At 32.3% G+C, this 15,213-nt stretch overlaps 1 protein-coding gene across 4 annotated transcripts in view; it reads left to right on the forward strand.

Moving 5' to 3' along the window:
- MYO6 (myosin VI) overlaps positions 1-15,213 on the forward strand; it is a 123,464-nt gene that overhangs the window by 73,450 nt on the left and 34,801 nt on the right. For all 4 annotated transcript variants that reach the window (XM_051997289.1, XM_051997290.1, XM_051997291.1 and 1 more), the window contains exons 20-24: positions 2,108-2,238; positions 2,341-2,418; positions 9,314-9,443; positions 12,072-12,162; positions 12,927-13,077. In XM_051997289.1, the coding sequence (XP_051853249.1) occupies positions 2,108-2,238; positions 2,341-2,418; positions 9,314-9,443; positions 12,072-12,162; positions 12,927-13,077 (581 nt within the window). The remainder of the gene's footprint in view (positions 1-2,107; positions 2,239-2,340; positions 2,419-9,313; positions 9,444-12,071; positions 12,163-12,926; positions 13,078-15,213) is intronic.

Raw genomic sequence — 15,213 nt, forward strand, 5'->3', positions numbered from 1 at the left:
ATTTTTATAACTTTCTATAATGCTGGATATAAATAGATATACAAATTAAAATATCTGCCTTTTAAAAATAATCATTACTGTTATAGTCAACCAGAATTTTTGGAAATTTAAAAAAAGTAAATTTTGATCATTGTTTCTGTTCTTGTTTGATTGTGGTACTTAAATGCTGTCTCTTCTCCTCCCCTCCCTCCGTAAATTAAAAATAAAGCAAATTTCCTAATCTAGACTCTATTGTTTTAGCAAATTTTAAGTAATTCTCAGATTAAGATATATAAATCTATACTTTGTGTCCCAACATTTTTTAAATCAAATTTCCTTTATTATTATGGGAACATTGAAATTTAAAGTTATTCTTTTTTTATTTTCATTTATTTCTTTTATGTTAATTCTCAAAAGCTATAAGGATGTTATAATTTAGCCAGAATTTTTTTGAAATGGTTTTAAGATGACTTTCTAATGTAAGAAACTGAAAAAAGACTCCGAGGTTCAAGCAAGATTGCAGTTATCAATATATAGCTAGACATTTGAAGTAGCTAGGGGAGGGAGAAGCATTTGTGAATAAGAGTGAAGTGAGTCATAGATTTGCTCAGTGCAAAACTGCATTACAAAACCTGTTTTTTCATACTTACTAACTCGGGAAAGGAAGCCTACTCCAGACTCCTAGTCCTAAATGTTCTTTAAAATGATTAGATTTATATTCAGGGAAAGAGATTCAAGACTGAATTGTAGATAAATAGATAAACATAAAGGTTATGAATTATCTTATTAACTGTCAATTAAATAATTTAGAATTCAGTGCAATATTTTTTACAAACATATATACATACATATATAACACAATACAACATTTCAGATTCTCTATGACTGTTGGTGGGCAATGGAAATCAAATCAATGTTGATGATGAAATTTACTGACATATCTACCCATCTAGTACAGGATATAAAAAACTGAAATTGTCCTGGAAAAATTTTATTATTTTTCTATCTGAGATTCATTCCTATTGGTTAAGAAGAGGCCTTGTTATGAAAAGACAGATCCTGCAAATACCCTGTTGGTCAAGAATCTTGAACACTCTACCAGTATTTTATTTACACTTACTGGCATCTTAACATTCACTCATATGAAAATTAGCTTTTTTGCTAGGTTTAGGTTGTACATTAAGGCCTTAGAATCAGTTAGCATTAGAATTATGGTACACTAGAGCTCATTTAAATAGATGATGAAGATAGAACATAGTGTAATGGGGAAAAGATGCAAATCTTTTCTGGTCATTTTCTATTGTTAGTCTTTATTATGTACTTACATATGAGGCCATTTCCTTAGAGAACATTTTAGATCTTATCTAAAATTGATAGCAGGTTAATTTATATCTGAAAGCAATAGAATTTCCTATGTCAGTTGATTTGTTGGGTGTGGAACATGCCCCACTTTTAGTAGTAAATAAAATTCCCCAAAGTATTCAACTTCAGTTCTCTGCCAACTTAATATATTTGTAGGTGTAGATTTGCTAATTAAGGTTAAAGACCTGTTAATTTATGCCATGTTTCAAATCGGGTTTTTTTTTTTTTTTTTTAATCTATTTTCTATCATGTATCTCTTTGGCAGTCAAATGAAGTCTGTGAATGTAGACTTACAAAGGATACCAGTTATATTGAAATAGAGTTATTACAGTATTTTAAACCCCTGCTCTACACAAAATTCTGTTAAACAAAATAGTTTTAAAAATCTAATTTCCTAAATTAAATCTCTCTTGTATATTATTATTATGTTATTTTTGGCCAGGCAGTTGGGGTAAAGTGACTTGCCCACTGTCAAGTGATTGAGACTATATTTGAACTTGGGTCTTCCCTGATTATATAACTGGTGCTCTTTTGTCTTGCATATTGTTGATAAAACTACTCATCAAAATATTAGAAGGAAATATATACCTGAATATTTTATAGTTTTATCAGAAATCTTGATTGCATTTCTCAATATAATTTTACTTTCTAAATCTGGTTTCTATTAATTGTCATTTAAAAACTTTTTTGATGTAAATGTTTTGTTAACTTGAAAGTGATCCTTTATGAATTATATTAGCAAATTTGTGTCTGCTTATGAATGTAGGAATGGTGTCTGTTTTGGACCTGATGCAGGGCGGTTTTCCATCTCGAGCTTCATTTCATGAGCTCTATAACATGTACAAGAAATATATGCCAGATAAACTTGCTCGATTGGATCCAAGACTCTTTTGCAAGGTATTAATAACATATATGTTGAAACTACCTGTTATTGTTTTGTAAAGTTTACTAAATTTTAATGATTAACTAGAAACTAATTTTTTTTAAAAATCTTTTTAGGCTCTTTTTAAAGCTTTGGGCCTAAATGAACATGACTACAAATTTGGATTAACAAAAGTGTTTTTTAGACCTGGAAAGGTATGTATTTTTGCTTTTTAAAAAAATATTGATGCTTTATATTTTTATTTACTTAATGGTAATTTCTTTACATATTTGTTGCCCCCCTTCACTCCATTGAGCCCTTTCTTGTAATAAAGAAACATAGAAAAATGAAACCAACCAATAAAACATTCACTTTAAACAGCTTATGCAGCCAGCAAGCATTTCATAATAGACCTCCACCTATCTATTAAATACATTTATTTAAAAATTGATAAGATGTTAAGATACTCTGAATATAAAAGTATAGTAATTTATACATTCTTAATTTTGTGTCTTTAATTCTAAATATTAAGTACTCACAGATTATATAATTTCCTTTCCTCACACACAGACATCATATATAGTATATATAAGCATATGCACTGAATTTCTTTGTTTTCAGGAGAATTCAACCAATTTACATATCTTTATAGAGTATTTTGTCAAAGTACAACATATATTTCCTCCACATATAACCATTGTATTTAAAAGTCTCATAGTTGTTACATTCTTTCAATTTATATAAATTTAATTTTTCTGTACCCTCTATATGATGGCATTCTTTCAAATATTTTAGAAGTAGTCTTCTGGCTTATATCTATTTTCTTTTGCTTCATTAGGTAAATAGTAATCTGGCAACAGTAGAGGGTAAGCCTTGAAGGTAAAAAGAAAGTGATTTTACCCAAATACTAGCTTGTTGACCATGTGCAAATCATTTGGTGTTATTTCTTTATTTTATTGACAGATTGCTGATTTGTATCCATAAATGAGGTTTTTACCCAAGGAGTTTCCACATTAAACTCATAAATCAAGACAAAATATTCTAACAAATTGTGACCAAAAAAGCCCTATTTACAATTAAGACAGTTAGTGATTCTACCATATGATTATATAATACTTTAAGTGCTATTTCTGTTAGAATCATGGATAAAAGGATCCTTGTGATAAAGTGATGGTTGTTGTTTTCCTATTGTCTCCATTCTAATGCCTCTCCTAGATGTGGCAACATCTAGACTTTTTTGTTTGTTTATTTTGATGAGGCAATTGGGGTTAAGTGACTTACTCAGGGTTACACAGCTAGGAAGTGTTAAGTGTCTGAGATCAGATTTGAACTCAGGGCTTCCTGACTTCAGGGCTAGTGCTCTATCCATTGTGCCACCTGTCTAGACCTCTTTTTGTCTATATGTTTCCTGAGGTTGATTAGCCAGAATTGATAAATGCTAAGTCTAAGCAAGCTACTGTTTTGTATAAGAATAAGATTATGCCTTCTTTTGCATTGGTAGTATTGATTTTATTGCTACTTACCATTTTCTTGGCATTTTAGTCACCTCAGTAAATTAGATGGAACATAGATCCACAGAGCAGTAAATCAGAGGTATATTTTCTAGATTATAATAGCTCATTGCTTATCTTTCTGTAAGTGAGAAATTAAGAATGAATTGAGATGTTTATTCCTTAGAAAGAGTTATGAAGTACTTAACACCCTTTTTTCTTAAATAGCATCTAAATATGTGGTGAAATAAACTAAGCCTCAAATTGTGAAAATAATTGGCTACACTGGGGAAAGTGGGTTGACTTTCAGGTATGACTATTTGGGAACTTCCTTGATAATTAAAGAATATTAAGTATTTTATGATACTAATCTGCCACTTGTAATCTTTGCTAGGGGACCAGAACCATCAGGTTTTTGTCTCCTTAAAGAGATAAAGCCTCCCCTAAGTACATTCAAGAAGAGACAATTTGACTTTTGGGGAGTGGTGGTACCAGTTTCAGCTAGTTGGGACTTACAGACAAGCAGATGTTCCAGAGGCTATTAGCCTGAGTGATAACACCATTCCTCTTCAACCATGCCTTTAAATTAGCTCAAACTAGAAAAGTACAAGGTGAGTTAGGTAGATGCTAACTCAGTTATGAAAATCAATACAGCATAAAATAAATTACATTGTAAAATCAATACAGTAGAAATCAAAGATAATTGTAATTTTTATCTTTTCACCAAGATAATATGAAAATAGCAAAAAAATAAAATTATCTGCCTTCATAGTCTATGTTAGAGAACTTAGTAAATATCTGACAACAGTCTTGCTGCAGTATAATAAATGTTATGTCAATGTTATTTGAATCTAATTGACTCAGTCACTGCCTAAACATCCCTCTAGCTTTCATCAGTTTACCCAGGATTATAGACCTAGTATTAAAGGTGGGATTTTAACACGTCTTTACTGATTCCAGGTCCAGTATTAAGTGCTCTTTTCATTGTGCCCTTGTGGCACAATTAGTGCAAAAATATGACATGTGAATATTAACATAAAATAAGACATATAAATGCACTTGAGAGATATGAATAGATTGCTTTTTGAAAGCTTAAAGGGAAAGGGACATATTGACTATTGGGATCATGGAGAAGATGGAATCAAGCTCATTTCACGAGACCACATGTTACCGTTGGTGGGAAGGACCTAAATCTCTCCCCTTAGGCATTATGTTTCATCTTTGTTACATCTCTGTTTCAGAGGCTGTGTTGAGTGCACAATCATTTATAAACAAAAAATCATGCACCAGGACTTCCTCTGCTTCAGTTTTTGGCTTGTAGCCTTTTCAAGTTGAACAGTTTACTATCAGTGTGGTAGCTGACTTTGGTTCCATATTTGTTCTCATTGAAGGTGTTTGAAAGTATGACTGAAAACATCATGTTAAAAAGCATGGGAGCAAGCACAGCTTTATTTCACTCCATTGGTGACCAGGAAAGGTCAAGAACATTGTCTGTTGTCCAGAACCCAGTTAAGCATGTCATCATGAAATTGATATACTTGCTGATGATCTTTAGGCAACCAAATTTTGACATAATTTTCTGTAAACTTTCACGACTTTGGCCAGATCTACAAATGATGTATACAGGTCTCTGTTCTGCTCCTGCCATTTTTTCCTGGAGTTTTTGGGCAGTAAACATCATTTTGACTGTTCCTTGGCCCCTTCTGAAGCCATACTGGTGCCCAGGTATATGACCTTTTTCCAAATCTAGGGTCAATCTATTAAAGAGGACTCTGGCAAGAATCTTACCAGCAATAATCAAGAGAGAGACCCCTACTATGATGGTCACAGGACAATCAATTTTTTTTACTTTATAAGTAAAACTTGAACTCCTGGGGCATAATCTCCTTTTGCCATATAATCTGGAAAATTCTAGCCAGCTTTTGTATGGATTGATTCTCTGTTGCTTGTGCTAATTTTGGCCTATCAATTAACATAATGAAAACACAGATCCTCCTTCAGCCAACACCACACTATCCATATGTGGATGGTTACAGCAAATAGTGAAATTTTGAAAGCTGTGGATAAGTTTTCTTACTTTGGCAGTATATTTTCCAGAGATGTCCACATTGATAATGAGATTGACATACATATTGTTATAGCTAGCTCAGTATTTGGGAGGTTCAGAAGAAAAGTGTGGGAGAGAAAAGATATTAGACTGGCTACCAAACTGAAGGTTGTGCTGACCTCATTGTTGTATGCCTGTGAAACCTGGACAGTATACCAGTGCCATGCCAGGAAATTGAGTTGCTTACATTTGAATTGTCTTAGGAAGATTCTGAAGATCACCTGGCAGGATAAGATACCAACACTGAGATCCTATTTCAAACTAAACTGCTAAGCATTTCAACTTTATTGCAGAAAGCACTACTCTGTTGGGCTGGCCACATTGTTTGAATGCTAAATGTACACTTTCCAAAAAGATTATTTTATGGAGAACTCACACAGGGCAAGTGCTTACAAAGTTGTCAGAAAAAGCAATACAAAGACACTCTCAGAGTGTCAAGAACTTTCTAATTGATTGTATGACATGGGAGACTCTAACACAGGACCTCCCAGCATGATGTACCCTCATCAGAGAAGGTGCTGTGCTCTATGAGGAAAGCAGATTTGAATTAGCTCAGAAGAAACTTGAGATGTGTAGAGTTAGAGAAGTTGGCCCAAATGTTCATTTGGACTATTTGTGTCCGATCTGTGGCAGAGCATTCTGAGCTTATATTGTTCTGATCACCCAGTTGGACACACTGTAATTTGGATCTAATATAGTGATGCCATTATGGTCCTCTTTGAGTATGAAAGACAACAACCAAGCAATGTTTTACCAGACTTTGTTAGTGGATTCTAACCGAGAACCTTAAGGTTGCAAATATAAGAAATTTACAGTAGTGCACATATTGACAGAAATGATGGTCAAATGAATTTGGTTTAGGGAGAAAGATAATGGTCTTGGTTCAGTGTATGCTGGGTTTGAGATGTTAGTAAAAAAGTCCTAAAGGCAATTGGAGAAAAAGAGTTTGAAAGATAATTCAGAGTATGAGATAGAGCTATGGGAGCCTTCTGGGTCAAGATGGTAGTTTAGATGGGAATGAAATTGTCAAGGGGAATTTAGAAAGAGAAGATAATAGCAGATGATTAGAATCTTTTTAGAAAGAACATTAGGATGTAGCAAAGGAGACCAAGAAAGAGCAATTAGAAAGGTAGGAGAAGCTAGGAGAGTAAGGTTGGGTCGGAAGCCAAAGCTGGAGAAAACATCCAGAGATGAGAAGTGATTAACAGTGTTGGATACTATAGAGAGTTGAAGCAAATTAACTGACAAAAGCCATTGGATTTGGTGATTAGGACACTGGTGACCTTTGAAAGAATATTTTGAGGATAGAAGCCTAGATGTGTGAAAGTGATAAAATGGAAGTTTTGGTTACAGATATTTTATTCCATATGTTTGGCAGTAAATAGGAGGAAAGAGAGAGGATAATAATGTCTGAATAATAAAATAGTCAAGAAGGTTTTTTTAGGGTTGGGGGGACCTGAATATTTTTCTAGACCAGCAGAAAAATCAGTGATGGAGAATGATAGTTTTATTGTGTGGGATTTTTTCTTCAAACTAGATTGGCTAATTGTCATATAAAAAAAATGGAAAGATTTTTGTTTGAGACTATAAATATAAAAAGTTTAGGACATTGGTCTGAAATTGTAGTGAAATTATGACATTAAAAACAATCTTTAAGGCCTGTCCTTATTTGTTCATCATTTGCCTCTTTCTCCTAAAAACAGAGTGTATATGAAATTTCTTTGTGTTTTAATATTCTAATTAGGTTTCATTTATTAAAAATTTTGTTCATTTTTCTTTTAACTTCTTTGTCATTTAACATAATTTTCTTAAGACATAAAACTTGTGAGATCCATAACTGAGTTATATGTTATTTAAAATTATGTCCATGAAATTGTTATTGAAATTGTTATGTAATTGTTAACTACAATCATATCCTAGTGAAATATCAAACATCATTCACAAACTTAAAGCAAAACCAATGATTTTTGTTTGACTAAACAAAAGTATAGCACTGAAAAATATCTCTAATGTTGAGGAAAAAATTCAAATAAAAATTGTATTGAATTTAGATGTCTAGAAAATATTTACCATGTGTGCACTTTATTGTTGCTCTTTTACATATTGTTATTAGGAAAGGCTTAGATTACATTCCCCCAAAAAAAGAATAAATAAGAAGATGGAAAATTTATGAAATGTCTTTAGATGACATATTATATATTTATCATAAGTTATTCCCTCTTCCCTGTAAGAACATCAATAAGAAATATTGGTCAGTAGGAGAGGCTGCCTTTGCTCAATTAAGCCCTTATCAATTGATGGGTTTTCTTGAGGACAAATAAAGTAAAGGTGAAGAAAGCCTAATAAAAATTTCAGAGACCTTTAATCTTAAAATTATTACCTCTAATTTAATTTTAGCAGATAAAGGAAAAATATTTTTGCTATAATGACTATTACAGAAAGCACCGAAAAGTTGTTGTCAAAGAAATAAAAAATATTATTTTTTATTTGATCTAGTGTCAAAACTGTTTTCTAAAACTCCAGTTGTTTTCTATTTAGATGCTTCAGAAGAGATTTCATTATTTTATTTTTTAATGCTATAATGTTTTTCTCCTTTAATTTTATTTATTTATTTATTTTTCCTGAGGCATTTGGGGTTAAGTGACTTGCCCAGGGTCACAGAGCTAGGATGTGTTAAGTGTCTGAGACCAGATTTAACTCAGGTCCTCCTGATTTCAGGACTGGTGCTCTATCCACTGTGCCACCCTAGCTGCCCCTCCTTTAATTTAATGTAATAGATGTTTAGGAAGCATTTAAAAAAATTTCCCATTGAAAAAAGAAGGTAATAGTTTTGAAACTAGCTAGTAGAATATTATTTTCTGTAACAAGCTTCTTAGCTTGAAATCTCTGATCTTGCTTTAAAATAAATTTTGATAATTCTCTGTCAATATAACTGATTTCCTTCATTATCCTATATATTTTATTTTGTTCATTTAAAAATATTGTTCTGAGAATTAGTTTTTAGGTTTCACCAGACTACCAAAGGAGTCTGGGACATAAAGATTTTATATCTTCTCTACTTGAAAAAAAGTTCTTTAAATCCAAATTGGATTTATATTGCTCTTAATTAAAAAGAGGAAAGAAGATATAGGATTTCTTTATAGGGAAGAGTTGTTATTTAGTTACTAAGACATTAGGCTTTTCTTTTAACTTTTTTTTTTTTTTTGAGTTATAAACAAGTAGCAGAACCGTGTAATTTCAGGTTTCTCATTTTCCTTTTGTATTCCTTTTCTTTTGATCAGTGAACCAGCTGGTAAAAACCAGCCAAAAGGCAAATCAGCTTCTGGGGGAAGAGAAGAAGGCAGAGTCTTTGAGTAACCTGCAGGAATACCAAATGAGCAGTAAAGAGTGAAAGTGACACATACATGATTCGAAAATTTTGTAGTTTGTCAGGTCCTTAACTTACTCTCTTCCATACTTTCTTACTGGAAAAATTTGAAGTTATAATAGAATCTTTATTTTTTATCTTTTCAGTTTGCAGAATTTGATCAGATAATGAAATCAGACCCTGATCATTTGGCTGAACTTGTTAAAAGAGTGAATTATTGGCTTGTCTGCAGTCGCTGGAAAAAAGTTCAGTGGTGTTCACTTTCAGTCATCAAATGTAGGTATTTCCTTCAGGATTCTTCCTTTGTATGTGTATTTTTGGAGAATTTTTGGGGTCATTTTTGGTTCAGGGTCACCTGCCTCATTTTCCCCTCCAGAGCCATCTGGTCCAGTGGCAAGATGTAGATCAAGACAATATTAGATGGCCCTGGATGAAAGGAGAGATTTTGGCCTTTTTAAGCTAAGGTCTTCAACAGGTCTCCATTTCATTGAGGTTGTACCCATTTAGTGATTGAGGCTAGGTAGCAATTGAGGTAAAGAATCTCCTTGTTCACCTACCTTCCTTTCCCTCCCTCCTTCCCCTCCCCGCCCCCCGAAAAAATCTAAATAAATAAATATGTTGCCCAACAAGTTAAAAACAGATATTCCATCTAGTATGTTTCATACCATGAGGATACCATTGAAATAGTCTGTCTATCAAAAACCTCACACTCATATATCCAGTTTCACTCTTTGATACTAAAAAAAAAACCTTACTCTATGATATAGTACCTGAATAAGATAAATTATAGCCTACTCACACCTAGCTTTCACCTTTTCACTGATCTCTGATTTGTATTTGTTATAGTCATAAACCGAAAGAAGTTTCTATGAATAGAAATGACTGTTAACACTTGAATTTGCTGAATGTACCAATGCAGTAACTTTAGGGTAGATTATAAATAAGCTGTAACTTTATGTGAATAGCTGATGTCTTTAATAGACTGAGATAAATTAAATAGATCAATTCATAATCCTTAAAACTTAGTTCAAAACAATAAATAAATTTATTAAGAAAGTATTTATTAAACCCTCTGTATGCTAACTGTGCTAGGAGTTGAAAAATCAAGTATTACATATGACAATCAGCAAAGTAGACCAATGTAGTTAAATCATGCCTGGAGAGGAGTAAAGTATAAGAAGATGGGAAAGATAGTAAAGAACTAAGTTTTGAAGGGCTTTAAATGCCAAACAGAATTTTCTATTTGATTTTGGAGGTGATAAGGAATCACTAGAGTTTATTGAGTGGGGACATGGTATGGTCAGAATTGTGCTTTAAGAAAATTCACCTTGGTAGCTGAGTGAAAACTGTTTGGGAATAGAAAGGCTGAAATTAGGAAGATTAAATAGAAAGCTATTGCAATAATCCTAGGCAGAGGAGACAGGAACTTGAAATAGGCAGATGGTGTGAGAATGGAGATAAGGGATTCTATAGGAGAGATGTTATAAAAACAGAACAACATATTGAATATGTAGTGTGAATAGGGCTGGAGAAAAGAAATGATGAGAGGGTTTCTCATTCAAATAGCATATAATTCTAAAATTCCTTATGTAGGCTTGCCTTAGGACTCCCCTAGTATCCACATACTCAATTGCCTACAGATTCTGTTGTTTAATCCAAAGCTTCTTAAATTGTGGGTTGCAACTTCATCTGGGGTTGCATAATATGGAGGTTATGAAATTATGATTTATTCTCAGTAAATATTTTATTTATATATTTATTTTATATACCTATATGCCTGAGGTCATATAAAAAAAATTCACAAGTAAAAAGGGGTTATGAGTAGAAAAAGTTTAAGAAGCCCTCGTTTAATTGATCTATGCATATTAAAGATCACCTCTTTTATTCTCATTACTTTATTTCTTTTTCTATTCTGTGACAATAACTTAGCCAAAAATCAGGTACAAAAAAACATAAAGAAGGCAGTACTCCCTCCATTTATTTTTTCTTTTAGGCATGCTTTCACATACCTTGCTTGTTGAAGATTCATCTTTTTTCATTGATTAAATAGGTTTAAGTTTGCAGGTTATGTCACTATGGATAATATCTTGAGTTCCTTTACTCTTCAGAACCTACCACATTTTCTTTGACAGTTTCTGGTGGGTATAGAATATTGTTGTGTTATTTGAATTTAATTTCCTTTATAGTTAAAGGTTTTTCTCCTAGTTCTTTGCAAAATTTTTTTATTTGTCATTAGAATTCTTAAATTTATTATCGTGTTCTGGAGTTTGCAGCATGGGAATTTTTTTTTGTGGAGGCAATCTGTAAATACTTTAAATTGTTTTCAGAAATTCTGTTCAATTTTTTTTCTTGCATTAAAGTGTTTAAATTTTTGATTTGTTGTGTACTTCTGGGAGACATAATCCTTGAGCAGTTGCTCATCTGTCTTTGAGATCTGTGTTATGTTTATATAGACGTGATGTTTTAAAAACATTCTTTTTTACTTGTTTCTTCTAAATTGTCTTTCATTTCTGTATAAAATGTTCATTTCCAATAAGTTGTTTTCTCTTTTGTTTCTTTGGTAAGGTTTGCTAATATGGATTCCTTCCTGTTGGAAACTATTTTGTCCTGAAACTAGAAATTTTGATGTCTTTTAGACTTTTTAAAGTTGACAATAGCAAATAATTTGAGGTTTTTTGTAGAATAACATGATAATGTTTTATTTAAAGTAAGACTCTCATCCAAGTTTTGTTGCTTTTTAGTTTTAAGTAAAGAATTAAAATACTATGCATTGTGATTTTGTAGTTGGATTAAAAATTGCCTTTTTCTTGAGCTTATACTTTGAAAGGAAAGAGTATATTATAATAGCATCATTTGTATAATTAGAATGAATTAATTTTATTCCATTTTATTTTACTCTCATAGTGAAAAACAAAATAAAATATCGTGCAAATGCATGTATTAAAATACAGAAGACTATTCGAATGTGGCTGTGCAAAAGAAGACACAAACCTCGGTAAGTTGAATTTTTGGTTCAGTTCAATAACAAACTGATAACTAAATAGTAATAAATTCTTCATGAAAAAATAATCTGGAAACAATCCTATGGTACCACATTATTTTTTAGGAAACAGTCTTTTAATATTTATTTAGATATTATTTTACTAAGATTCTTTTGGTAGCTTATATTCTTTGTTTCAATGTTAAAAACAAAACTTTCAAAACAGTTGAACTCACTATTATTCTTTAATTATTAGTAGTTTAACATTGCCACAAAATTTTCTGTAGAAACAACAATAATAATATTTAAGTTTTGCTTGTAGATTTAGTGCTTGTTTTTTTATTTTAACCCACTGTATTAAATTTGACTTTTATAAATACTCTTTATTGTCTAAATTCTTACAAAAGTTTTTAATCTATTTCAAAAATGGTCAGAATTCAGAATTGTCATCTCATGAGTGAGTCTTACTTTTGTATTGCTGCCTATCTGGGTCATATAGTCATTTCTCTGGGTGTAGCTGGTTCTATTCATTATTGAACAAATGAAACTGATTTGGTTCATGTCATTGTTGAAGAGAGCCACATCCATCAGAGGTGATCATCATATAGTATTGTTGTTGAAGTGTATAATGATCTCCTGGTCCTGCTCATTTCACTCACCATCAGTTCACATAAGTCTCTCCAGGCCTTTCTGAAATCATCCTGCTGGTCATTTCTTACAGAATAATAATGACATTAAATTCTAATTCTGACATTAAACTCTAAGTTTTGCTTTCCCAGCATTGATGGTCTTATCAAAGTGCGCACGCTGAAAAAAAGACTTGACAAATTTAATGAAGTAGTGAATGCTTTGAAAGATGGAAAACCAGAGGTGATCAAGCAGATCAAGGATCTTGATGTTTCTATTGATGCTTTGATAGCTAAAATTAAGGTATGTCATTTCAGTTCAGATAACTTCCTTATTTTAAGATTATGCTTTGATATTTTTCCAAATAATTGGTGATATTTGTTGATGAAACTTTGGCTGTTAAAGTAGTTACTAAGATAATGCATAGTGCTTAATTTTCTGCATAATAAAATAAATACAAATTGACTTTATTCTCTAGCTTTAACTAAAAAAGTTTACCTGTTTGTCCTTCATTCTTGAAAAGAACCATGACATCAGAGAGATGGTGCCATGATTTGCAAATGAATTGGATTTAACTGAGGGAGGGCTATTCAAGATCACCTGCCTCATTTTCTCCTCCAGAATTTCTGGATCCAGGAGCAAGATGACTGGAGAGGGGCCTGAATGAAATGGGATAGCTAAGGTCTTCACCAGGTTTCAGTTTGACTGAGGCTGTACCTATTCAATGATTAAAACTAGATAGTAAAATGAGGCCAAGAATCTCCTCTTTTATGTAGTCTTAAAAAAAAAAAAAATCTAAATAAATAAATAAATGAATGTGGAAGGGGGAGACTGTCAGGGTTTCTGGCCAACCAAAGCAAAATTGATCACTATTTACATACAATATGAGTCAAATAGGATCCAAACAATGATCACACAGGACGTGGCCTAGGACTTATTGGTGGCCAATTAGAATTAGTTTGGCTTTGGTCTAAGGCCTGGTCCTTAAAAAAGAAATCTGACCAATAAATTCTGAGATATCTTGAGAGGGTTCAGAGGTTCAAATAAGATAAAAATGCTTTTTAGAGCATCTGTAGGAAAGGATATGATGCCCTGTGTGAATAGAGAGAGGGAGGGAAGAAAGGAAGGAAAGAAGTCTGTCTTTATTCACAGAGTTTGTTATTTGTCCATCGTTCTTGAAGAAGACTATGACATCAGGGAGGGGATGCTATGACATTCAAGGGAATTGGATTAAAGGGAGGAAGAATTGTGCAAGGTCACCTGCCTCACTTCTCCCCCCAGATCTTGGCCTTAAAAAAGATAATGCTGTGTTAATATAATATTGGTATAATCTGTATTTTTCTTTCTCTTTCTCCCTTCCGTTATTGTGTTTGAGAAGGCAAAGTATTTCTACAATAAATACACACAGAAAATTAAATATAATAGTTTAAAGGTTAGAGCCTATGCTTTTTTGCATTTTTTTTTCCTGAGCTTGAGATGAGGAGGTAGGACAGAAGTGGCCTATGACATTTGAAAACTCAAAAAAATTGGAATATCTTAGAGAGGTCATCTATTCTCATAAGAATCTTTATAATTTACACAACAAACAATCTAAAAACCTCTGTTTTTGTTTATTTTTTTCCATCAGTGGCAGCCTAATTCTATTTTTGGATAGTTTTAAGTGTTTGAAAATTTTTTTCTTAATGTCAAGCCTAGGTTGCCCTCTTTTTAAAAAACTCTGATCCAAACCCCTTTCCCCCAAGAAAACATTTCCATCTGCATAACAGTATGAAGTAAATGTATTTTATGTGAAACAATGAATCTTCATTTCATACAGTGCTGCCCAAACTGTCCTATTTGCTTATGTTACCTTTGAATTCCCTTCTGTTCTCTTTTGTGCATTAAAAAAAGTATTTAAATGGTTCTCTTTTTCTATAATTATTAATAATATCTTTTCCTAATCTGTTTTTAATTGAAAATGAAGGAGGTAAAACACCCTTGTAACAAATAAGCATAGTTCAACAAAAAGAGTTATAAGTCCTTTAGAGATGTATATGATCATTTCAATGAATAGAGTTCTAGAGTTTTTCAAGGTTAAGTTCTTTACAATGCTATTTCATTAAATAAGTTGTTCTCCTGGAACTGTTTACTTTACACTATCAATTCATGGTACCCAGGATTCTTTGAAATAATCTCTTTTATAATTTCTTATAATGGCTTTTTTTTTAGTCATTAAATATTTACTCATCCCTCAAGCTGCAATTTTAGATTTGGGTCTTTGAATCTGAGTCAGGTTTGTCCCCTGTTGTGATTTTAATTAGGGTAGTAGGCCTAATTGGTCATAGCTTGGGTCTCTTAATTTCCTGCAATGACCTATACTTCCAGGGTCATTGGAGCTTTTAGGGCCTTCACTTGCATCTCAGGATTGGCCTTAGACCTTAAAGACCTTGGACACGAACA

This window comes from Antechinus flavipes, chromosome 4 (genome assembly GCF_016432865.1).
Source record: "Antechinus flavipes isolate AdamAnt ecotype Samford, QLD, Australia chromosome 4, AdamAnt_v2, whole genome shotgun sequence".
Taxonomy (NCBI): Eukaryota; Metazoa; Chordata; class Mammalia; order Dasyuromorphia; family Dasyuridae; genus Antechinus; species Antechinus flavipes.